The following is a 26,878-nucleotide window of genomic DNA, read 5'->3' as shown; positions in this document are numbered from 1 at the left end:
GCTCCACCATGCCAAAAGAGCATGCAAATAAAAAAAATATATAATAAAAGAAGAAAGATTTTCTCCAGATAAGTTTTTTTTTAAAAGAGTGAATGTAATTGTAAGTTAATGTTAATGTAAAAGTTAATGTAATTAAAGGTATGTTAAATATACAAATAGAAAGAACGGGAAAATATTTGTAGATTGCATCAAAGTGTAATTATATAAAAAATAATTTTGGGTGTTGTTATCAATTTATCAGGTTATGTATAGAGAAAAAGAAAGTTGGAGACAAAAAGACAAGAGGGGAGAAAAGTTAGCAAGCAAATCTTTTTAAGGGTTGTAAACAATGAAACACATACAGAACTCTCTTTCATGGACTTCTTTGCTTTGTTTCGTGTGTATATGACCAGGTGGCTATGGTGGCTAATCTGAATAATGTGTTTTATACCACAGCACTGCTGAATTCTCAATTCTGATTGGACAGATTGGTCTATAGATGGTGCAGGTTTATACTTAATGCGCTCTTTCAAACACATGATCATTTCTATAGTAATTTACATGGGGACATTTAAGGCAGATATGCCACATAAATGGATTAAAAAAATCTGTGTAGTTGTTGATTTAATGAAGCTAAATCAACAAGTACAAATAAAGTAGACTTTATTTAACGTTTATGGAACGAGTCTCTAGTATCAGCGCTTTGTAATGATCAGAGGTAAAGCTTTAAGTTTTCAGACACAGGAAAGTCTTCAGGACAAAGAGCTTTGCATTTTGCAGTTCTTCTACAATATGACAAGCTGAGTTTTGTCTTATTAACTCCAAGGGAGATAAGAAGAGAGGTTAGTGCTGCTATACTGTAGGCAATAACAAGAACTGACAACATTAAATGCAACTATAAATGGATAAAATGTACGACGTCTCACTCTTTAATAAATAAATAAATAATTGTTGATGTTGGCAAAGTGCTGTGGTATAAGAAGGAATAAAACACTTTGTGACATGCGGTCAGCATTACACAACCCCGTTGTTGATTATTTTCCTATAACAGCGTGCCCTGTCATGTTTTATTCCTCACTTAGCTGAACCGGACCATTTACACTAGTCTATTTAAATTTCAGACAGCATTTATTCTCAAGTATGTTAATTAGCCTCCTTTCTGCTTAAACTAAGCAATTTAAATTGAGAAAAATGTTGTATTCTGACCATCAGAAAGAAATCTGACTGGTGTGGAATCTGTAATCTGTAATCTGTAAACTGTACATGTATGCAATCTAAGTTCAGTGCTGGTCAATGTGCCATGTTCTGTTCTGACCTGCTTTAAGGAGGATAATCTGGTCATTCTGGCAGAGGTCCATGAAGCCGCTGACACGCTTGGCGAACTCCACCACGTACTGGATGGCGTTGGTGATGTGCACGGCACACTGCTGCCACATCCACTCAGCAGACTGCACATAACATGATCAATGTGTTAATCAGACAATCGATACTGCGCTAGATCACGAATGGTCACTCCAAAGATCAAACGTGAATACGTCAGGAAATGAATCCTATTGCCAATGCTGAGCCAGTCATGCTTGTAATTCTTGTCTGGTGATCAGGATCAAAGAAACGGTCACTCAAAGCCCATTTAATAGCTTTAAATAGCTTTAAAATATAGACATATCTATCCAGCCTGCACAGCCGTATATTTATCTATTCGAACATCCATCCAAACATCCATGCAAGCACTCCATCCATCCATCCAGTTTTGCCAACTCTTTGAGGGGACGATAGTTAATGCATGTTCAGAAAGTTGCTAGAAGCCGCTAGATGACATCATGGATTCATTTGCATATCAAATCATATGAGATGAAGAAGAAGAAGGCAATGGAATAGATAGAAGTCATCTGTGGTCATGGCACCACAAACTAACTATTTACTTATTTGCAAAGTAGTCTCGCCCCAACTATTTGTGCATTTACAATATACTATAATTTCTATCAAGATTGCAGATGAAAAAAAAAACTGTAAGCATGTGTATGTGTATGTATATAAATTAAACTGTATGTAACTGAAAACGCAAATGAAATGTAAATGTATGTATATAATCGCGAGTGTATAGTATATGTATATGAACGGAACATGCATATTTTGAGGAAAATAAACAGATACAAAAAAACAGACAAAAAAAGCAGCAGTAGGGAGTAGAGAGTTTAAAACAAAGACGAAAGAAGTGGGCGGATGGAAAAACAATGGTAATTAGTGATTGGTAGTTAGGAACAATGGTGATCAGTGACTGCTGGTTGGGAAAAATGGTGATCAGTGATTGGTCGTTGGGAACAATGGTGATCAGTGACTGTTAGTTGGGAACAATGGTGATCAGTGACTGCTGGTTGGGAAAAATGGTGATCAGTGATTGGTCGTTGGGAACAATGGTGATCAGTGATTGGTTGTTGGGAACAATGGTGATCAGTGACTGTTAGTTGGTAACAGAGGCTCAAGTGCAAATCATTTGGGTTTTACACACAGGTGATGAGTCGACCAAACCTACTCTCTCAACTTGTATTAACAGGCAGCCATGTTGTGTGCTAGAGAGCCATATTGAGTGCAGGACAGTCATTAACGTCCGCTCAAAAAGTGTCTAGATTTGTCATTATTTTGAAATAAATTTGCTAAAGGTGTCTAAAATCTAATTAGTTACCATATCTAATGAGAAATTCACTAAATTGGAAATATTGTATCCATCCTTCCACCCATCCATCTGTCCATTCGTGTATCTGTGCTAAGTGATATGGCCTAATTTTGATCAGGACCTCATTTATAATACTACTAATAATATTAAATATGAAAACACAACATTATCAGAGAACACATAAGACTTTGTCTTTGCGGCATGAAAAAACAGGAACAAAAAGAAAGAAACCAAATCTCAAGGTTTTATCTGTGTAGTGTTACAGATATACAACACCCTGTCCATGGCTAAGACCTAGCTAATACAGTGATTATAATCTGGTTCTATAATATTCACTTCTCGGTCAAAGGCTAATAAAAACAGTGCTTAGATAAGGACACAATATTATGATTGCACAACTGTCTCATTCATCCACTTGCTTATCTATTCATTTGCCAACTATTCATCAAAGATGAGTCATCAGTGTTACTGTCACTGCATGAAACAAGCTGAATAGCAGCTGATTGTAGTGTGTACCTTGAGCTGGAAGGAGCGGGTCTCCTCGGGAGTATATACGTTCCAAGTGAGTCTTTTCAGCTCCTCTGTGCTGTACTGACACGTCTCTAAATGTGACTTCACCACATTCTGAGTGATCCGCTCTGGACACAAAGATCGATACATTAGCGCTATATCTTACGAGAATATGATACTACATATATAATAGCAATAACTATTTCAAAGAACACATTGTGATAGCTATTATTAAAACAGAGGCTCTGAGGAAAAAAAGAACAATGTCTCTGATTTTCGTGGGCTCTGGGATTTTCTGGGATTTCGTGGAAAATTTAAAGATATAGGATTTTTCGTTAAAAATAAAAAAAAAATCATTATTATTATTATGTCTCTGGAGGAAAATATATTTTAAAATATGATGTTCATGTGCTGCTGACAATCCTTTAATAGTAATTCAAAGTGAAAGGGTGTCAGGTTGGAACTGGCGGAAAATATGTATGTAAGAAACGAAAGAAGTCTGGATACATAGTGACTGGCAGGAGCTGCAGCCAATCAGGAGAGAGCGAGTGAGAGAGTGTGAGCGAATATACAAGAATAAAAGGATATAGGATTGATGGATTTTTTTTAACTGAACAGGTTTCATAGTTTATCTGTTCTCTAATTTGGGAATAAGTTGTTCAGCTGGAGCACTCATAATTTTTGTATTTCAAACTCAGATATACCGTATCAGGAAAGAGTGTGAGAATGTGTGCCTCATCATTTTATCCTCTGGTGTGCATTTTAACTAACATGCTAAGACTATCCAGCCTGTTCCCTAATACATGTAGAACACAGACTGGGTTAAAAAATATTTTTAAAGATTAGTTCTATACACTTTAGATAGCTAGCTAGAGTTAGCAGGCTAGTTTCATCTATTAGCCCCAGACATGTACAAAGCCTAAACTGCAATTATTTTACCCTGGGTATAGTTTAAGTAATAACAGTTTAACCATGTTCCTCTTTTATGGCAGTAGCAAGTAACTATTTTGTATTAGTCCAGTGCTCCCCTTGTAACTCATTTTTCTTGACTGTCTTGGGAAATTGGGACAACTAGGGAACTTATACGTTGGGAACTGGGCTAAAAAAAGAAGACTATATTGGACACCCCGAGGACAGATATTTGATATAAAGTATTAGGCTGTTTGGCTTTATAGCCACCTACAAAAAATCCAATCTAAAGACATGTACAAGTTGATTACAGTGGACCATATTCAGAGTCGATGAAGTACAAAAGTTACGTCAGTTATTGGGAAATCTGCGTGTCTCTAAACTTGACTAAGCACGTGCGTAAATTCAATTTTCTGAGTTTGGCATTCAGATTATGCACATCACCTGCGTGTAGTTCACGCCTCCGAGGTTGCCAGATTATTCTTTAATAGAAGAAGAGTCTAAGATGGCGGTTTCTCAACAGTGTTAGACCAATTCCTTTAAATACAAAGCCTTATAAAGCTAATAAAATAGCACTTGATCCAGCACATCCTATACATATATATATATATATATATATATATTATTTTATTTTATTTTTATAGCTCTTGTGCTCTGACAGTTACTCAAGCACACAAGTTAATGAAGCCATGAGCTACTAAATTGAGGTCATGAAGTTATGTGTGCTAGAGATAATCTACTTGATCCAAAGTTTTTGTTAATTTGATCCACTCTCATGTAAAAAAATTCTGACCACAGTTTCATATTTTGACCGCTTACAGCTAACTTTAAGAGTTATTCAAAATTTTATCCATAAAAAAATCAACTGTGCAGAAAAGTAATGTCCTTGATTAAGATGCTGTCTCCACCCATGTCCTCGGAACAAAAAAAATTCATGGAGCTAACAGTGTTAATTAACAAACAATGTCATATTCACCATTAATATTGGTCTCAAGTGGAATTCCACAGGTTTTTGGAGTGTATTTACAATGGCCAAAACATAATTTCAGTGTGGTTACAATAAACTGTCAGACAGTGGTGCTGGACTTAATACTGCCTCTCGCTCGAGTTGATATTGTGTAAGAACAATGGGCCAAGGACAGAATCACGCATCACTGAGCCATACCTCGTCCATATTTAACTTGGCTTGTGTTATCAATTTTTACGTGCTTAGGTCAGGACAATTACATGACTCATAGCTGCTGATAGCTCCAGATTCAATATTACAGTTCCAATAACTAATCTGCTCCCAAGATATCAATTAAAACTAACACTTTATTAATGATGGTAGATATCCTTAACATAATTATGCTACAGAACTTGCCCTGGACCATCCATATCGAGCCAAACACTCACCTATATCAAGCAGAGAGCAGTCATCTGATAGCGCCCCCAGCAGGGTGTGCGTGAGCAGGCTGGGCTCAGGGAGCAGCTGGTACTCGTGCTTCACCCGGCCTGCTTCCACTATATCCAGCATGCTAGGCTCTGGAGAGCTCTGATTGGATGAGCTGCTGCTCACTGCACTCCCTGTTCCACTACTAGCCCCGCCCTCAAGCAGCTCGAGGGCACAGTATTCAGCTGCCTCCCCTGGTGTGAGCGGCAGGTCAAAGAGCAGACCGTCGGGCAATGTGGTGATGTCGTCTAGATCACTGAGGGTGGTGTTGGAGCCTGTGCTGCTGTACGAGCGGATGTGTCCGCTGTCCTCGCCCGGCTCCTCAGGCTCCCGCGCCAGCTGCTGGTGCCGCTGCACCTCTGCGTACAGGCTGTCACGCTGCTTTTTAGACATGCGGCCAAACTTCACCGCTGTAGGAGAACATACATGAATTTAACATGATAAATTCTTTTGATAAGTTTTTATTCAAAAATTGTAATATTTAGTGCGAGTTATTCTTCCAGAAATTTGCTGAAGAATTTAATTTCTAATTAAACAAAATCAGAGTGAGAAAAGACACAGTGAGAGTGAAATCTTTGTTTTTAGCACAGTCACATCATGTACTTTTGGATTACTAATCAGTCAGACGCAACACAGTGGAATCATTCCTGTACTCATTTATCACATGGACAGGTGTTACACAATTAAAATGAAAAAAACAAATCAACTTTAATTAAGCTTGAATTTCCTAATGATTTACAGCTGCCAGTTGGTAGCTAGCATACAATTCTATTCAATTCAATTTCATTTGTATAGGGGAAAGATGAGGTTCATATCTTACCATCTCGGCTCATGCCTAGTGCCAAGCACTTTTGGAGACGACAGTGCTGGCAGCGGTTGCGGTTAGTACGGTCGATCAGGCAGTTCCTCTGCCGAGAGCATGAGTACATAGCATTGTTCTGCTGGCTGCGTCGAAAAAATCCCTGTAAAATGATACATAGGAAATCTCTGATGATTATGAACGAGGCTATGAATGATGTTGCTTTGTAGGTCAATAGATTAGAAGTAGGAGGACAATTTATGTATATATATAATCTTATGTAAGACAACATATATATGTATATACACATACACATACATATACATATACATATACAGTCAGGTCCATAAATATTGGGACAGTGACACAGTTTTGGTAATTTTGCCTCTGTACACCACCACAGTGGATTTGAAATGAAGCAGTCAAGATGTGACTGAAGCGTAGACTTTCAGCTTTAATTCAAGGGGTTTAACAAAAATATTGCATTAACCGTTTAGGAATTACAGCCATTTTTTACAGAGTTCCTCCATTTTCACAGGCTCAAAAGTAATGGGACAAACTAATATAATCATAAATATTAGGATTATTTTTATTACTTGGAGGTAAATCCTTTGCAGTCAATGACTACCTGAAGTCTGGACCCCATGGACATCACCAAATGCTGAGTTTCCTCCCTTGAGATGATTTGCCAGGTCTTTACTGCAGCCATCTTCAGTTGCTGCTTGTTTGTGGGTCTTTCTGCCTTCAGATTTTCCTTCAGTAAGTGAAAAGCAGCTCAGTTGGGTTGAGGTCAGGTGACTGACTCGGCCATTTAAGAACATTTAATTTCCAAGCTCTTGGGCTGCTTTCACAGTATGTTTTGGGTTGTTATCCATCTGTATTGTGAAGCGCTGTCCTATCAGTTTTGCAGCATTTGACTGAATCTGAGCAGAAAGTATAGCTCTGTACACTTCAGAATTCATCCTGCTACTTCTATCAACAGTCACATTATCAATAAACCCCAGTGACCCAGTTCCATTGGCAGCCAAACATGCCCATGCCATAACACTGCCTCCACATGTTTGACGGATGATGTGGTATGCTTTGGATCATAAGCCCTTCCTTTCCTTCTCCATACTTGCATCAGAACTGGTCAGGCTTTTTTTAGAGGTTTTTTAGCAAAGTCTAATCTGGCCTTTGTGTTCTTGAGTGTTACCAGCGGTTTGCATCTTGAGGTAAACCGTCTGTATTTACATTTATGAAGGTGGCTCTTGATTGTAGACTTTGACAATGATAGGCCTACCTCCTCCAGAGTGTTCCTGACTTGGCTAGATGTTGTGAAGGGGTTGTTCTTCAATAAGAAAAGAATTCTGCAATCATCCACTTTAGTTGTTTTCTGTGGTCTCCCAGGCCTTTTGGTGTTGCTGAGCTCGCCAGTGCATTCCTTCTTTTTAAGAATGTACCAAATTGTTGATTTGGCCCTCCTAAAGTTTCTGCTGTTTCTCTGATAGGTCTGTTTTGGTTTTTCAGCCTAATGATGGTCTCCTTCACTTGCATCAACACCTCTTTGGACGGCATATTGAGAGTTCCCATGAACAGCTACCAAATGCAACACTTGGAATCAGCTCCAGACCTTTTATCTCCTTAATTTATCATGATATAAGGAGGAAACAGGCCACAGCTGGCCATGAAACTGCTTATCAGTCAATTGTCCCATTACTTTTGAGCCTGTGAAAATGGAGGAACTCTGTAAAAAATGGCTGTAATTCCTAAACGGTTAATGCAATATTTTTGTTAAACCCCTTGAATTAAAGCTGAAAGTCTACGCTTCAGTCACATCTTGACTGCTTCATTTCAAATCCACTGTGGTGGTGTACAGAGGCAAAATTACCAAAACTGTGTCACTGTCCCAATATATATGGACCTGACTGTATATACACGTTTCTAGCGCTTCCTTAAGAAAATGTTATATGGCCTAGTGTCAGTGCTGTATAATATATATGGTCTTATATAAGATTCTGTTCTGTGGGCTGTGAATTGAAATTCATGAAAATGATATGTCTCAAAGGAAGTGCAAATCAAGATGGAAACAATTTCTACCTTGCAGCCTTCACAGGTGATGACACCATAATGGATCCCAGAGGACTTATCACCACAGATCTTACACGGAATCACCTCTATTTGAGCTGCGGGAAGATAATGAATAGACACCGAACAAGATCAGAGTCTGACAGGAGCTACACACACAAATATTACAGGCTATAGAAAACCAGTACTGCTGTTGACGCCTCTGAATGGTACGACATAATGGCTTCTTCTTAATCAGCTCTAAACCCACACTAGCTGTGCATTCAGCCAGAATGAAAACATCATGAAAAAGAGAAACATGAACTGGTGATGTACCTTTTAAACATAAAATGACAACATTTTTAAAAGATACTACAATGGCAGAAGACATTTTAGACAAAAAGTGCCATGGAGCGTGGTACCATTGCAGGTCATACTTTTCTGACACTAATCTAATGATGAATAGTACTTGAGGGTAAAATACATAAAATGCAGAGTGAAGCAGCAAAGGTTAGACGTTTAACAGCAGCTCATTAACACGGCAGCTTTTGTGATAGAGCACTTATAAGCACATTTTAAATGCTGCCATGAACAGATGGGCTGTGCGATGCATTTACACTACTGCCTTTGACCAAAGAGCCCTAACCAATTATACATAAGTATAGAAACGAGTGGAAAAAAAAAAACAGAAAGAAATTCTGTATTTTTTCTCTCACTACCATTCTCACACCTTCTCCAAGTACAAAACAGCCTGTTGTCCATATCGTGCAGCCCCTGTTAAAATGACTGCTATGTCATTAGTGTTAATTATCTTTCTCCAACCGTACAATGTCATATCTCTAAAAACCTTACAGGCATCCAGGAGAGAGGGGGGGTGAAAGAAATGCTAGATAACCAGCACGAGTGTAGGAACTGCCGTCTACAAATGAGGAACCAAACACGCTCTTTCATCTACCTTTTCATCATCCGGCTCTGCGTAACATTTGAAACAGTCAATCATTTTTTGATTAAGTTGGAAATTTCATATCTAAACATGCAGCAGATGCTAGAACACCACACTTCTCCAGAAATATTGATATTGTATTTTTATTGTAATATTACACTGTTCTCTGTAGATAATCACAGAAGCTCAGTACTGTAAATTTCTTATCTCCTTGAAGACTGAATCATTACAGAGGCAAATATAAAAAAAAAATCCCATCAAATACATCTAGAATCAATCACTGCTTACATTTAACTCCTTAGGACTCTTTACATTGCTGTACCAAATCGTGAAAAACACAAAATGTCATTTCTCACCATTACAGTCTAACTGGGTGGTCGGCTGGAATGAATTAAATGGATTTAATGCAAATCGTAAGTATAAATAATAAATAAATAATTGCAACTTAAATATAACTATGCTTTTAATACAACTAGGAAATATGATTTTTTTTTCTACATATCTACATTTTAACACATTGTAACTGGCTCTGTGAGTGGATAAGTAGTAACTGTAATGTGCGAAAAACTATTTGGACCACTTCCTCACTTCCCTTTACTCCTCTTAACTTCAGTAATGTGATATACTTCATTTCATAGCCTTTGTACACTTAATGAAACCACTAACTAGTGCTGGTTCTGGATAATAAATCACTCAAGCTACCTGGTGGAGAACACTGTGGATAGCATAAAAGGTGATTGTACATATTTGAATCATTTGCCTTTTTATTTTTAAGAAGCAGCAGCCTTTATTTGCCAAATATAAATTACAGCACAGTGAAATTCTTTCTTTCCATATCCTAGCTTGTTAGGAAGCTGGGGTCAGAGCGCAGGGTCAGCCAAGATACAGCACCCCTGGGCCAGAGAGAGTTAAAGGCCTTGCTCAAGGGCCCAAAAGTAGCAGCTGGCAGTGCTGGGGCTTGAACCCCTGACCTTCAGATCAGTAACCCAGAGCCTTAACCACTGAGCCACCACAGCCCTTTATTTTAATTATGTCTAATTTTTTAATGCACCAGAAAAAAACGTTTCCATACTAGCTCTTGTTAAACTCTTTATAAAGCATACTGGAATGAATGAGTGGGGTTTTTGGAATATACTATATGAAAATAATATAACATGTTGGCATTGGCATTGTGGCTTTCACTGGGTATAGGCCTATTTTACAGATTGCGAAAAGAGACATCATAAACCATAATAATCTAACGTACAGTCTAGAGAACTGTTTGTCTTCCATTTTCTATTCTTGTCTCTGACACATCAGACAGCTGAAGGCAAATGACCACGACATTGTATTCCGGGGCACGAAGCGGAAAAATCAGTAAATCCCTGAGTGCCTCGGCCCCTCCCGCTCTGATGTTTTCAGTTATATAACCGCCATCTGTGGGCAGATTGCCTTGATTGTTTTTCATCTCAATCACAGTTTTAAACCCATCCACATCACTACAAACCTTTCCAGACTGTAACTATATACCCACAAACACAGGGTAATTTTCTCCAGCCCAATGTAATTACCCACAGTCTACAGATTCTCTCAGTGGTGCTCGGTCCAGACACACACCAGTTCCACCCACTCAGTGCTTTCTCGTGCTTATTGGTATAGGCGTATGCAGCCTCATCTGTGATTGGCTGGATGAAATGTTACTCAGCAGCACTTGACTCTCAGCCCATGTGCGCTTGATGTCCTACTGACACACTTTCTCACTCAAAAAGCAGGAGACTTCATTTGAATAGGCTTTTCCTATTTTGTCTGTTAAGGTGGAACCTATCCGACACCTCAGACCTACTCTAAACTCTCTAAAATTCTAATCCTACTAAATGGGCGATGATGTAGTAACCAAAAAATAACAAACCAGAACCACAAATGAATATGATATTTAATTTCTACATATCAGAAGGGTCTCTACAGTTGGCTTTTTGTCTTTGCCTTTAAAACATGTCAGGTTTTAATGCCTGTCTCTGGCCTGCCTGTAGCTTAACTCTGATTTTTTCCCCTTCACTGTACCTTTTCTATATACAACATATATAGAAATAAATGTGAGTCAATACAAGTCTCACTCTTGCAAATTAAATAAATGAAAGGTAAAATATAAAAGGTAAAAGAATTACTAGGATGAAACTGACATTTTTAATTAACACACACACACACACACACACACATATATATATATATATATATATATATATATATATATATATATATATATATATATATTCATCTGTGACTTTCTATGTGCTTTCTCTGTCTTGCCCTCTCTGTGTTCACATCAAATGCTATTTGCAATGCATATACATTTTTTTTTTTACCATGCACATAAAATTACAGCCTAATTACATATCAATGTTTGTATTCTGGAAGGTTAAACTTTAGTAAAACTAGTAGAAAACATCTGGAAGACAAGTGACAGAATGGCAATAAAGGAGTAAAAGTATAATATATGACTAAAAGTTTATTAAGACACCTGACCATCATACCCATATGTGCTTGCTGAACAGCCAATTCCAGATTTAGTCTCCCCCCTGCTGTTATAATAACCTCCACTCTTCTGGGAAGGCCTTACGCTAGATTTTGGAACATGGCTATGAGGATTTTCTCATTCAGCCATAAGAGTATTAGTGAGGTCAGACACTGATGTTGGATGAGGAGGCCTGGGGTGCAGTCAGCGATCCAGTTCATCCTAAAGATGTTCAGTGGGGTTGAGGTCAGGGCTCTGTGCAGGACACTTGAGTTCTTCCACACCAACCTTGGCAAATCATGTCTCCATAGACCTCGTTTTGTGCACAGGGTCGTTGTCATGCATGCATTTTTTGACTACGCCCCTTAGTTCCAGTGAAGAGAAGTGAAATTGCTAAGTCATCCTATACGATTGTGTGCTTCTAACTTTGTGGCAACAGTTCGAGGAAGAACCACATATGTTTTTGATGGTCAGGTGTCTACAAACTTTTGGCCATATACTGTATATCAGGATGAACTCTAATCACTGTGCAGAACTTATACACTTATCACACTACTACTTGCTCTTGTTTTGACTACAAGTTTCATTTCCTCAGCTGGTCAAAACAACACAACCTTAGCTTGCTAAAGCTTGCTATACATAAAAACCTGCTGCAATGCCTACGCTCACCATAAGCAGTCAACACTTTAACTTTAGAGAATATCTATCCAGATGTTTGCTAGCTTACTTGCAAAATATTGAGGTCATCTGTAGTTCAAACTTCGGCTAAAGTTATTCCGGTTCGTGATACGGCATCTAAAGTTCAGCGAAACTCAAACAAACACAAACGAGAGTGGCCGGCGTGTTTTGTTTAACCAATCAGGCAAACACTTTGAACTTCATAGAGACGTTCACTAACAGCGAGCAGAGAAACATCGTAAAACATGTGGCGTGCAGACTCGTGGCATGAGAAAACATTCTAGAAAGATTTGTGCTAGATAGCTTGGTTTAAACGAAGAAAAGGAGTCTGGGGACAGTTTGCTGATGTTTACTGGTGTACTGCCACTTTCGTTCGCTTTCACGGAGAAAATTAAGGAATTAACTGAGTTAGAGAAAGGTGCATTGTGTGAAATTGAACAAAATCCAATCGCATTGCCTTGTACAGTCAACTCAATGAACTGCTCCGTAGGTCAGGTTAGAATGAGGATCTATTCTACTAGGATTCCTCTATTATTCATCTTCATGCATAATGCTCCATGCTTGTCAGCAAGGGGCTAAATAAATAAATTAATAAAGTCCTGACTCAAAGTCTAAGATGGTGAATAGTCACACAGTATACAGAAAGTGTAAAAGTACGGAGTCCATCATGATTTCTAACATCGTATTCTACAGAAATTACCATAAAGGTTAGAACTGCATCATACACTATTGCATAATAAGGCTACTAAAAGAAAGAAATGAAAATAATCTGAGCAATCAGGATAATATAAAAGGCAGCATGTAATGGTTATATCAGTGGACTTCTATATGATGAAAGTGTAGCATTAAGATGCGTGTGCAGTCGTTTTTTAATCAATATCTAAACCTATAAGCCAGTAAACTGTTCAATGATCAATACCATAAAGCATATGCAAATCCAAACCTGGACATTCGTAATACGTGGCAGGGATAGCTGGGTCAAAACAGGCAAGGCAGAAACAGGATAATAAGGTTTAGAGCTTGTTCAGTGGACACAGATGCAGGATTTCACATTGTGTGGGTGTGTATATTTTTATAGTCCATGAACCGGTAATGAAAACAAAACAGGAACGGGAAATGAATAACCAGAACTACATCTCAGACGAGGATGCCGTCTGTTAAGAGGAAGAGATTTTGTTCATTGACAAGGCATTTCTGACCACAGAACTGCCACACGCAAGATGTTTTTGCTCCATTCTGTGTAAACTCTAGAGACTGGTGTGTGTGAAAATGCCACAAGCTCAGCAGTTTCTGAAATACTCAGACAAGCCCAACCATGCCACTCTCAAAGTCAATGAGATCACATATTTTTCTCCATTCTGTTAGATGTAAACCTTAACTGAAGCTCTAGCTCTTGCTTTGCTCTGCTGCGGCACGATTGGCTATTTGATTGAGCTTAATATAAAGGCTGGCGAGAAATTATTAAACAGCTACCTTATTAACCATTAATTAGCATGCTACTGAATGCAAAGATGTGACATTTCCTTCTGTACCAGCTCTTCTTTGTGACAGTTTCTACTCACTCTGTCCTAAACAACATGTTCTTATAAGACTAGTGTTATTTCTTAGAATTAATTCCTTAATCCAACACTAGCATTACGGATAGCCCGAGTACATCAGGGACATCTGCACTGTCTGACTGCCTCTACGATCAAACTGCAAACATCACAGCGCAGTCCCAGAGGGATTGGGAATCCGTGACACTGTGTACTTTCCTCAGACTTTAGGACTGCGTGATACAGAATGAGGGAACTAATAAGAAAAATAGAAACAGTACTCTGACATAGGACCTTGATGTTCGACCAGCTTCGCTTACAACTCTCAATGGGAATAATCACTTGTTCTTCATTTACTGTTTACATCAGCGTCACTCTGATACAGTCGTATTATTACTACTAGCATAGGGATTTCATAAATCAACACAATCAACTACCATATCCGTATGATAATTTAATTCATACTACACTGCTAAATTCTTGAATCTGACAGGCCAAAAGGTGCTGATTAATTTCCTATAACAGCAGCTCTGACAGTCTTTCCAGCTGCAAATTTTTATGGTTTTTATTGATGTCCTGGCTCTAACACATTATAATTTTTATAGTAACAACTTACACAGGGATTTGTACGGCAGATGCTCACATAAATGGATTCCTATTTGAAAATGTAAGTTTTAATTAAAAAATTTAACTGTTAATTTTAAAAGGAGTCTCCAAAAGTTAGGACTTTGTAACAGACAGAGGTATAGTTGTTCCTTTAGGTTTTTTAGATACAGTTTCTTTGTAATATTGTGAAACTCTCATTTTCTTGGTCTTATTAAATTCAACGGAAGAGAAAAAAAAGAGAGGGTGGTGAGAAGATGACTGTTTTTACACATTATAATGTAAGTATTAACAGAAACTAAACTGTTTCGCAGACTTTCCACAACATTAAAAATAACTATAAATGGATAAAAATTACCATTCATTAACATTCATTAATATTGTTATTAATGTAATCACGCCACCCCATCATTGATTATTTTCCTATGACACTAACTATTATATAATTCCTATACCTTATTTGTGTTGTAACATACTAATCCATTATATCTGCAAAATGTTCACTTATTTTAAACCAGAAATTCCACATAAATGTGCATTTATTTACTATGTATTTACTGTGTAGCCACAATCAGGAAAAAAAATCCTTATGGAAAGCTAGCAATTCATGCAAAAGTAATTATCTTCAAAAAGATAGTCATGTTACCCCTCTCAAGCTAGGTTTATTTACCTGTATTTACCTGAGCCAAAATTGTCTTATTTATCTGTAAGACTGCACATATCCTCAGTAGTTACATTGTAGTTGCTTGTATACTATATATAGAGAGACTATATAGAGAGAGACTATATACATATATTTATATCACGCTCAATTGCACATTATCTTCCACACATCTTTTTTGCAGAGCAAAAGCTTTTTGCCTTCTATTCAGCTGCCAGCCAAACACCTGATCAAATAATAACTGTGAAGAAGTGTGCTGAAGATTTGTACTGCTCATTTGTTCATTTTTTTCACTACTGCAATTGCAACTGGCTATACTGTTGTTGTTCATGGCAGATGTGACGTTATCCATTAGGAAAATGAGTCCACATTGGTTCAGGGATCTGTTCAGCACAAATGACTTACAAACAAATGTGACTCGCCAAAGCAGAAAGACCGGATCCGATTTAAAATCCAGAACTGAGCAGTACGGCTTGTAGTGTGTCTATAGCAAGTGGTATGAAGCGAACAGGACTGCAAAAGCACTGATCTGATTTACTGATGCTTTTTTCTGACATACTGAGAATTTAAAGCTTTTCATTCACTTCCTTGCATGTAAATCTTGACCTAAATATGGATGCAATAGTGCAAAATAGTTGTAGCTATGTATTTATGATCAGTGCTGTGTCTATAGAGATTTGTTTTTCCCAGAGCAGATCGTCATTATTACCTTGTTTGTTCTTTTGTCATAACAGAACGAAAAGTAACACATAATTAAATGTATATTCCCTGATGTAACAACAAGCACAGAACACCACAGCAACAGTGTTTTAATGAGAAAGGCACTGCTATGTGAACTCAAATGCAAAGCATTTCATCATGCAGCCTATCACAAGCTCACACAGCAAGGTCTAAGACACTGCTCAGAATTTCATTTCATGACTTGAAATATAAAATTTATATTTGAAGCAAAGAACTTAAAGTTTGGTGTTGAACCGATGACTAAATACAGCGTAGCCAGGAAGTAACTGCGCATTATATCCTGTAACTGCAAATAATTATACATAAGTAATTATTGTAGATAGGTAAAATTTAACAAATACACAAGGTTTCTTGAGAAACAGGGCGTTTTAGACAAAAGTCCTTCATTAGCTGTGTAATCTTATTGGAACTTTCCTTCCCAAAAAATAAGAAGAGGTAGGTTAACTCATTTCATATAATCATTCTCAGCATTCAAAGCCCTAATTTTCTGACATGTTTGTGTCTTCTTCTGTCTGTTCTATTATTACTACAGTGAAAATCTGTTCTGATGACTGCAGCACTACCAAAACCAGTTTGTGTGATAATTACCTAGCCTGCTGTTCTCCTCATTTAAATGAGTTCAACAACTGTGATCCTTGCACCATATACACCGTATATACAGTCCCCTCTGAAAGTATTGGAACAGCGAGGCCAATTCTTTTGTTTTTGCTATACACTGAAGACATTTGGGTTTAAGGTCAAAAGATGAATATGAGACAATAGATCAGAAATTTCAGCTTTCATTACAACAAAGGACTTCATCAGGGGAAAAAGTGGAAGGTTTTAGACAAGGTCAATCACCAGATCTTAACCCAACTGAGCATGCATTTCTCCTCCTGAAGAGAACAATGAAGAGAGAAACCGTCCAAAATGAACAACAACTAAAAGAAGCTGCAGTACAAGCCTGGAAAAGCATCGCAAGAGAGGAATGCAACAGTTTGGTGATGTCAGTGGGTCGCCGGCTTGATGCTGATATTGCAAGCAAGGGATATGCAACCAAATAATAAGTGTTATTTACTTTAATACTATCTGTTCCGATACTTTTGCTTACCTAAAAATTGGGTGGTCTGCCACAAAAGGTGCCATGTTTTAAGTTATTTAACACATCTAGATGTAAATATCAAGAAATGAAAGCTGAAATTCTGGTCGATTGTCTCATATTCATCTTTTGATCTCAAACCCAAACATCTTCAGTGTAACTAGCGTTGCCGTTCCAATACTTTCAGAGAGGACTGTGTGTATGTATGTATGTATGTATACGCATATGTGATTAGACTATGTGTTACAGCTACTATTAAAGAAAACATCAACAAATCGATCAGTTATAAGCATGCAGGTAAGGCATGACAAGAAAAAAAAACTTTTAATGACGTAGTCGTTAAAAAGTAAAGTGCAGATTATAGTCCCTAAACATTACACTCTATGCTATTATGGTCTGTGCTAATGCCTGACAAATTGAGATGTGCAGAAAATAGCAGCATGATGTAAAACTACAGGAAGCACAATTTCATCATTTAAATACAAAAAAAAAAATGGAACAAATTGATGACCGGTACAGTTTAAACAGATTTAAATTACATGTTGTGTACCACTGCAGCCATACTGGAAAATTAGATTTTAAATTACGCACCACACCTAAAACTATTTTGTAGACATCATTATTCTTCCAGCTAGAGAATAACAATAATAGTGTAATTATTTCATTATACCAAGACATGACCTAAGTGACCTGTTTGATTGAATAACAATATTACACATACTTTAGAAAGAGTACAAAACACAACACAGTTTTGTGCTTCCCACTAGATTGTGAAAAGTGACTGTGGGGATTTACACATTCAGCCACAAGACATTCTCACTTTCTGCACAGGGACATTGTCATGCTGGAACAGGTTTTCAGTTCCAGTGAAGGGAAATTGTAGTGTTACACCATATAGACATTCTAAACAACTGTGTGCCAACTTTGTGGTGAGATTTAAGGTGTGGAAGCGTGGATCAGTTTTCTGTAACAGCAGACACTTCACATAATCTAATACATTTTCAAAAAAAATGTGTTATTTAAGAAGGAAAAACATATAATCACTGATATGGTGAAACTTTTTGTTAGGAGATGTTTATGTTACATTTAAGGAAGGAGTCTCCAATGTCAGCACTTTATGACAGTCTTTTAGTGTATTTAAATCTTCTCTTAAAACTTATTTCTTTAGGATAGCTTTTACTTGATTTTTTTTTATTATTCAATTATTATTATTATTATTATTATTATTATTATTATTTTGAATTGTATTTTATTATTAAATGTTTTTGATGCATGCTTATATACTTTGTTTTATGCTATGTACTTCTTTTGTAAAGTACATTGAGAGGCCTTTTTAAAGGTGCTATATAAAATAAAGTTCATTATTATTATTATCATTATTATTATTATTATTGTTGTTGTTGTTGTAACAGTCAGCAAATTTTCGCCATGGGAAAGTCTTCATGAACAGATGAGTTTGTGCTTTCCATTTTCTTGGTAACATGCCAAGCTGCATTTTTTTGTAATATTAACTTCAACTAAGAGGAAAAGAGAGTCTGGTGATGAAATTACTGTTTATAGCTGCTATAACGTAAGTGGTAATAGGATCTAACTTGTTTCATGGATGTGCCATAACATTATATGTATCTAGAAACGGTTAAAAAGCACATTGTTTCATTCATTAAAAATTTCAAAATTGTTGGCAAATACCTGCGGTATAAGAAGAATAACACCTCAGGCTGTGCTGTTATAGGAAAATGACAAAGTGCCAAACTGCCATGATTTACTAATGAATGTATTTATGCTACTCCCTGCATTCAACTAATAGAAATATCAGTGGGTCTCTGACTGTGCAAATCATGGCAAATGAGCAGCTAATAAAGCATGTTACATCTGCTTCCCTTCTATTTGAATATTCATTATAAAAAATAGTAAGGTTATGCTGCTCTACTGTTCAAAGCATTATTAGGGACAAAGGAGCCTGATTTGTCCTGTACAGTACAAATTATGTAACATCACAACTAAGGAAATTATGCAGTAAAACAGATAAATGAAGTGCATTTAGGTTCAGATCTAACATCAGATCTAGTCACACTATATAGCATATGTACCTAATAAAATGCCCTCTGATTGCATGTAGGAATATTTTTTTTTAACATTTGGCTCATCAAAGAACAGAATAACAATGATTTTGTAAAACAGCCTTAGCTTGAAAAAAAGATCTACAAAAGTACTTCAATTTTAAGAAAAATACATATTACATTCATTATAGGTCAAAGAAAATATTCAGGCCTAAACGCCATTTTGTGACCACATCCCAAAGCAAATTTTAAATATAAAATTGCAAGAAATACAACACAAACAAAGATATATGAGGAAGTGGAGCGTCAAAAGCCATGTTAATTGACAACACACTCTTGTAGTAAAACAGGTCAGCACAGAGGTCAGATTTGACATGGGGCCACGATAATGCTTATCAAGTGTGTCCATTTCTGAAGGAGGTTTTTAATTACACTGAATTTTTTCATTTAAAAACAATGCTCCAGAGTATTACATAAGTGCTTTGCACAAGCTCGGTAATGCACTACATGTGGATCATCCTGTAGAATATATATATATATATATATATATATATATATATATACATATATATATATATATATATGCATGTATATATGTGTATACATATACTTACTCATGTAAAATTAAAAATCCCCTTAAATCCCCTTAAGCCACTGCTCCTCAAGTGGACACATTTTACAAGAAACTTGGAACTGAGATGGATCTTGTTTAAAACCAAAGTGCTTGTGTTGCAAAATTTTCATAACAGATTCGTCCTCACTTCCATTTTCATACATCCTCATTTTTTTTAATTATCCCAAGTTCAAAAGTTCAAAAGTAGAGATGGTAAATGTTAATTTAAGCAAACTCCATGTAGATAAAAAAAAAACTCTGTTTAACTTTTAAGGAATAAATTGTGACTTGGTGGTTCCTTTTGCTACATGAACTTGCAATGAATGTGTATGATATAATCAAAAATTTCAACTACACTGACATTTTTGAGTTGATCTTTTTAGCTGGTTATGGTTCATTTAGGCCAAAATAAAGCACATCTTGCAGACAGTGTGCAACTGTAACACATGCTGGTGTCAAAAGTATTGAAATATATTAATCAGTCACACAGGCTGTTTATAGAGCGTGAATATTCATATGATTTGAAATGCAAATGTGAGTCCCCAAACCATCTGGATTTGTGTTTTTCTTTCTTGTGGCATTTGTCACGATGTCGTTGTTACTGTTACTCTAGAGTCACAATAACAATGACATTTTCACATAGTGTACGTGATTACTGTATCGCAGGGCCACACCCCCTGTGGATTTTTTTTTAAAATAAAAAAAAAATAAAATCAGTTAGTACATGAATCAGTACAGTACAAGAACTTAATTAATAAATGAACATTTAATTTTAAAAATCCCATATTTTTAAATATAATCCAAAAGACTAATATAATAATAATAATAATAATAATAATAATAATAATAATAAACTTTGCTTTACTGTATATAGCGCCTTTAAAAAGGCCTCTCAAGGCGCTTTACTATAGACATGTATCAAAAAAACAGTTAATAATAAAATACAATTCAATTATTAATAACAATAATAGTAATAATGATAACTGAATAACAAAAACCAAAACAAAAAACAAAAAGTAATCAAGTAAAAGCAATTGTAAAGAAATAAGTTTTAAGAGAAGATTTAAATACACTAACAGACTGGGCTTCTCTTAGATCAGATGGTGGTGAGTTCCACAGTTTCAGAGCATAAGAAGAAAAGGCCCTATCACCCACAGTACACAAACGAGTCTGAAGGACAATTAAGAGACCAGAATCGGAGGAGCGGAGATCATGATTTGGGGTGTAATGGGTTAAAAGCTCAGCCAAATACTGAGGAGCCAAATCATGCAAAGCCTTGTACATAAGTGCAAGTATTTTAAAATCTACACGAAACCTGACAGGGAGCCAGTGCAAGGACTCCAAAATAGGAGTGATGTGCTCACTCCTTGTCCTGGATCTAGTCATATTCCTAGTCCAGATTTGCCAAAATAGACCAGATCATAAATAGACCTTATAATAATAATAATAATAATAATAATAATAAATTGCAATAAAGCCCAATAAAATAAACATATATCTTATTAAGTAAATATAGTTTAGAGCACAACTTCCTTGGGTCCTTTTGGAATACCGTACACATGGAGCTGCTGATTAAATGAAAAGAAACACGCAATGAGGGAAGAATGTGTAAGTGGTAAACACCGGTGTAGTTTCGCAAACAAACCGCGTGGCTCTGCACGACTCTGGGTTAAGCCCCGCCCCCTGTCTCCTCAGCCCCTCCCCTTTCCCTTCGCCGTGTAATGCGCGCTGACGTAAGTGGGTCAGTGGAACAGCCGGCTCTCCTGCTCACACAGCCGGCCATGCTGGTGCCCAAACAACAACAACAACAACAGCAACACCAACAACAACACCGCAATCACCACACCGCAAAACACGCAAAACCACGACCAAAGAAACCACGACCATAGAGAGAGATAGATAGATAGATAGATAGATAGATAGATAGATAGATGGATAGATATAGGTATAGCAGTATGATGAAGGCAAATTCACTTTTAATGTAATAGTAACGAATTATTTCGGATCTCGTGCTTCACTGAGTTCAAATGTAGTCCAAGTTCACAGTCGTGCATGGAGTGAGAGTGGAGAACACCAAACATCTGTCCATCCCACATCCTGCTATAAGCCATAAGCCATCCAACCTTTTTTTCCTGAAGTGTCAAATCCAGGAATGCAGCAATCTCACGTGATGCCACAGTGTAGGTGTAGATGTAGGTGTAGATGTAGGTGTAGATGCAGATATCATGGTTAGTTGTTTGAAAGAAAATCGCGCGTGCTGGTTAACATGATCTAAATCCTGCATAAAGTCATCTTGCTAATATGAAAGCCCCCCTCGCCTACAGACAGAAACAGCTGCAGCAATGCATGAATAAAACTTCCAAAACTGGATAAGAAAAAAAATGAAACATGATAAGCTCATCAGAAAAAAAAAAAAAACCCAGTGTGAGGAAAGATGAGCTTGGTAGCCATTACTACGCACTTTGAAATACCGGCGCTGACACACGCGCACCGCACGTGAGGAAACGCGCAGATGATCTAAACAAACAAACAGCCTTATTTATTATTTACTTACGCGCTTATACCAGAGAAGCAAAGCAGCACATACACGCACGTAGCCTGTGTAACAGATTTGGAAAAGAGAATAAACAGGCAGGCTTACCTCTCATTTTTGAGTTTTTTTCAGGTTTTGGAAGTCCACAAGATGCTGAAAAGGAAACAAGTACGTGAAGAGCTACGTAGTTAGCTTAAGTAAGCTTATTAAGCTAACCCGGGATAATATTTCAGCTCCGATGGAGCTCATCATCAGGAATCAAACAAAAAAAAAAATCAGAGCAAATCAAACGCGTTAAAAGCGGTCCACTTTGTTACACGTCTGTATGGTGCTTGGAATAAAAGTAAGTGAGCAGACCACGTTGATTACACGTTTATGCGTGCTCAGAGCTGCGGCTGATAGTGAGCAGTGAGTGTGTGTGTGTGTGTGTGTGTGTCTCACTTTCCCTCCCTCTCTCTCCCTCTCTCTCTCTCTCTCTCTGCCTCCCTCCCTCTCCATCCAGCCTGCTAACCTACTTTTCGGACGCGTGGACTCGCACATGATCTCGCGCTAGTCCTCACGGGGACGCGCATCCCTGTTCCTTCTTAAGGTGGAACCGCCGAGTCAGCGCGCGCTGTCGTGCGCACATCAAACACAGTGACGAAATCATCTATTTTTTATGTCACTGTTTGTTTGTTTGTTTGTTTTGGATTGATTGAACTGCACAATAATCACAGTGTGGTATCTGCCTTTAATGTTTCACACTCCCTGTAATGATGGTATAGTTACAGTAATATAGCTCTCAACGCTGTGCAAGTTAAAACTGCAGTTATTTAATGGCCTCGATACTTTCCACGAAATGCACCACAGACAAAAAGTCTATCAGGATGTATACCTGAAAACGCACCCTGAAAGACTTGTTTACTTCTGTTCCGGGAAAGCAAGAAATGCAGTGCTTGTCACCTCTCAGGCATGTGCTGATTTATGCAGAGAAAACCAAGTCATGGCGCATGGAGGTGCGCGTGCATGCGATTAGGAGGCATTGGCAACATCTGAACTGGCCACCATGCCAAGAGCAAAACAGTGGAGGGTTCATGAAGGTCGATCAAAACTCTTCTGGGGGGTGGAGGTGTTGGGGGCTTTCAGAAAACAAGGCGGGGATGGAGGGATGGTACTGTGTGTGTGTGTGTGTGTGTGTGTGTGTGGGTGGGTGGGGAGGTGAGAGGAGGACTGGGTGTTGACGCAAGAACGTCTAAAACAACCTAACACATGTAGGCTTGTGCCATATGCCATGGCATTAATTTAGCTCAGTATGAATATGTGTCACAAGATTGTGACTGATTATGCATTCATTTACATTCAGGAAATACTTTATTCTGGTCAGAGTCACTGTGCATCTAGAACCTATTGCTGGAACACAGGACATAAGGAGGGAATAGATAGATAGATAGACAGACAGACAGGCAGACAGACAGGTAGACAGCCAGCCAGTCAGACAGACAGACAGACAATCAGACAGACAGACAGATAGATAGACAGACAGACAGACAGACAGACAGATAGATAGATAGATAGATAGATAGACAGACAGATAGATAGATAGAGAGAGAGAGAGAGAGAGACAAACAGACAGACAGATAGACAGACAGACAGACAGACAGACATACCAAGACATACCAAGACACACTTATCTGTAAGTCTGTAAGTAATGTAGATGCCTACAATGTCATGTGGAATAAAGTGTCAAGTGAAATGAAGTGTCCAGGTAATAAAGTGACAGTGAGTTCTTAATAATAATAATAATAATAATAATAAAACACAGTAAAGATAAACATGGACATTCTGAGGTAGGCAGATAATGTGCAAAGTAAAAAGGTGTGTTGGTGGTGTTGTACACCCTTAATAGGACAGCAGACCACAGGGCACAATGCATGTGCACACACACACACACACACACACATTTGGGGAAATTTAGAGTAGCCAGTTCACCTGCATGCAGGTATTTGGGAGGAACCTGAAGAATGAAGAGGAAACCCACATGGACACAGGGAGAGTATGCGAATGTCCATGCCGAAAATAACTCAAGCTCAGGATTGAACCAGGGACCCTGGAGCTGTGAGATGCAACGTGTGCCACTGTGCCACCCATGACTTCATTAGGCAATCAAGATTCATATCATCACCCACTTTACCACAGCGAGGCAGTCTTATAAATGTTACTTGCGTATGTATGCCTATGTACAAAAACAGATTGAAAGCCTAGGTTTTGCAATGATCTGATTTATTTACCCCATGAGCTGTGTAAATCAGTCAGTCAACTGCAATGTTCTAGCCTACAGCTGAAGGTGACACTTCTGTAACTTTATATTCATATTGTTTGCTATTTTTTTCATTCCCCTGCTGAAAAAAATAGCACAGGCCAACATAATACCAGTGTTGATGTGCAAAAACCAGCTTAAACCAGTAAGCAGCTAATGCCGGTCTGTGCTGTCTTTAACACACGGCCTCAGACCTCTCACAATCCTCATCCATCCTCACCTTTCCTGCTACATACTGTACATGCGTCCTGGTCTCCTGTTGAACAACCCCCAGTCCTACAGTTTCAGGTTTTCACCCACTCACAATTTCAGGGTTTCCATCCTGAGTTTGTGTTACTGTCTGTGCAGAGTTTCTCCACATGTTCTCCTAGTGTTTGTGTGAGATTTCTCTGGGTTTTCTGGTTTTCTCCCACCTCCCTTGCCCTTAGGCATGAATGAGAGTGTTAATGTGTGTGTACATGATGCCCTGCGATGGGCTGGCACGTCATCCAGGGTGTATTCCAGCCTCTCACTCCCAGTCTTCCTGGATTCATCGCAACCCTGAACAGGATAAAGCAGTTACTGAAGGTGACTGATTAAATGAATGTTTTGTTGTGTGGTGCTGACATCATTATCTTGCTGTAAGTAGTATATATGGGTTGGGGGACAAATTTGCAAATCTCCCAAAAGGTGCATTCAATTTACTATTATTATGAAATATACAGTATACGTAACATAATATAGACCAGAACTAAGAGCACTTTTTTGTCACAGATGTATTAAATAAGGTTCATTGCAAATGGGGTTTTTGTGTCCCAGATTTCAAACACTGTGAAATCCTTAAATGTGAACACATTTGGCTCACGTTACACTTCCCATTACTGTAACTGTCCCTTATGTGCACAACCATATTTGACCTGGAATGGTCTGCTATCTGGGGAAATCTCACTGGATCCCAAAGATTGGCATGAAGTACACTTTACCGTATGTTAAAACATTACAAGAGTACCTCTTCTAATCTCTAAGCCAGTTTTCTTCGGGCTATCCATACTTACATTCAAAACAAAGCAGGAGGTTCTTCAGTGGCTGAATAAGGTTAATAAGCACTGGAAGTGAAAAACACTCTCTGATGAGTCAGCCTATCACATGTCAGGTTTGCACACTGCTCAATTAGTATTCATGATTTACCCTGGAGATACCCATGATTTGAAATTTAGCATGCGAGAACATGTTTCTCATGGCTCTTACTGCTGATAAATTGTCTTTTATTTGGTAAAAGTCACTGTGGGTTTAAGGGCTAGGAATAAATCTGACTGCCTGTGCAATGAGGCTGTTTGCATATAGGAAAGCCAGGTGATGCAATTCTCTGCCATTCTCTGTTATGAAACAGAGAGGTGATTACAGTAAGTAGGTTAGTGGAGCAGCAGTGGAAGTGTGAATCCCTCCCTCCCTCCCTCCCTCTCTCTCTCTTTCTTTCTATCACACACACTGATTGGACGACCAAGCTTTCCTTCATTGACTGGACTTAAGATGTAACACTCGTAACAAGCCTGGCTGAACACTAGCTCAAAACTCACCACTGACTCAGGAACAGTTTCTAGTCCAAGATTATTAACATTAAAAAAAAAAAAGGTAGAGAATAATGCACAAACTAACATGAGCATGTTAGTCATCAGTGCATTGCTTATAATGTTTACTGCTTTTGGACTGAAAAAATCTGATGTCTAACTGTAGTGTAACTTCTTCTTCTTCCACTTCCAGCTCAAATCATGTCATGTATAATGATTCAAATTTTCATTAGGCTACCTATATTAGGATTTTAAACCTCTTCCTTTTTTTAAGATATCCAGCTGTTAGGTTTAAATGTTTTCCCACTGAAATATGCTGAGTTCCTTTTTTCCTTCGTTCCTTCGTTCCTTCCTTCGTTCATTTCTTTCCTTCCTTCCTTCCTTCCTTCCTTCACATCAATCAAACCAAAGCAAAAATACTTACACTTTTAAACTCTTAAGCAATTGAGAGCTTTTAATATCTTTACAAAATATTTGTTTAAAATGTTAATTTCTTTCATCACTTTCAGGTTAGTAATTTTGCTTAGGCAAGTTTACATTTATATTTTGTTTATGTTTAATTCATTCTTGTTTTTTCTACTATTACATGGTACAGGTACAACTAAGAATTGCATTGCATTGCATATTTCATAAAAATCTTTTTCAAAAATATAAAATTTCTTATTTTTATAAATGTCCCAGTCTTCACTATCATTTCATCACTTTCTCTGATTGTCCTTTTATCCTTCATACAGCAATGTGAGCACCTCT

At 37.7% G+C, this 26,878-nt stretch overlaps 1 protein-coding gene across 1 annotated transcript in view; it reads right to left on the bottom strand.

The window, feature by feature from the left end:
- Nucleotides 1-22,794, bottom strand: part of rorcb (RAR-related orphan receptor C b) — a 31,924-nt gene extending 9,130 nt beyond the window's left edge. The window contains exons 1-6 of the mRNA XM_026925873.3: nucleotides 22,394-22,794; nucleotides 8,383-8,468; nucleotides 6,325-6,466; nucleotides 5,468-5,914; nucleotides 3,170-3,291; nucleotides 1,295-1,427 (exon numbers count right to left, since the gene is read on the bottom strand). Coding sequence (XP_026781674.2) covers nucleotides 1,295-1,427; nucleotides 3,170-3,291; nucleotides 5,468-5,914; nucleotides 6,325-6,466; nucleotides 8,383-8,468; nucleotides 22,394-22,400 — 937 coding nt within the window. The 5' untranslated portion in view covers nucleotides 22,401-22,794. The remainder of the gene's footprint in view (nucleotides 1-1,294; nucleotides 1,428-3,169; nucleotides 3,292-5,467; nucleotides 5,915-6,324; nucleotides 6,467-8,382; nucleotides 8,469-22,393) is intronic.
- Nucleotides 22,795-26,878: the final 4,084 nt, after the last annotated feature.

This window comes from Pangasianodon hypophthalmus, chromosome 21 (assembly GCF_027358585.1).
Source record: "Pangasianodon hypophthalmus isolate fPanHyp1 chromosome 21, fPanHyp1.pri, whole genome shotgun sequence".
Taxonomy (NCBI): Eukaryota; Metazoa; Chordata; class Actinopteri; order Siluriformes; family Pangasiidae; genus Pangasianodon; species Pangasianodon hypophthalmus.
The sequence above is the reverse complement of the archived record's forward strand: the minus strand, read 5'-3'. Positions and strand labels throughout refer to the sequence as shown.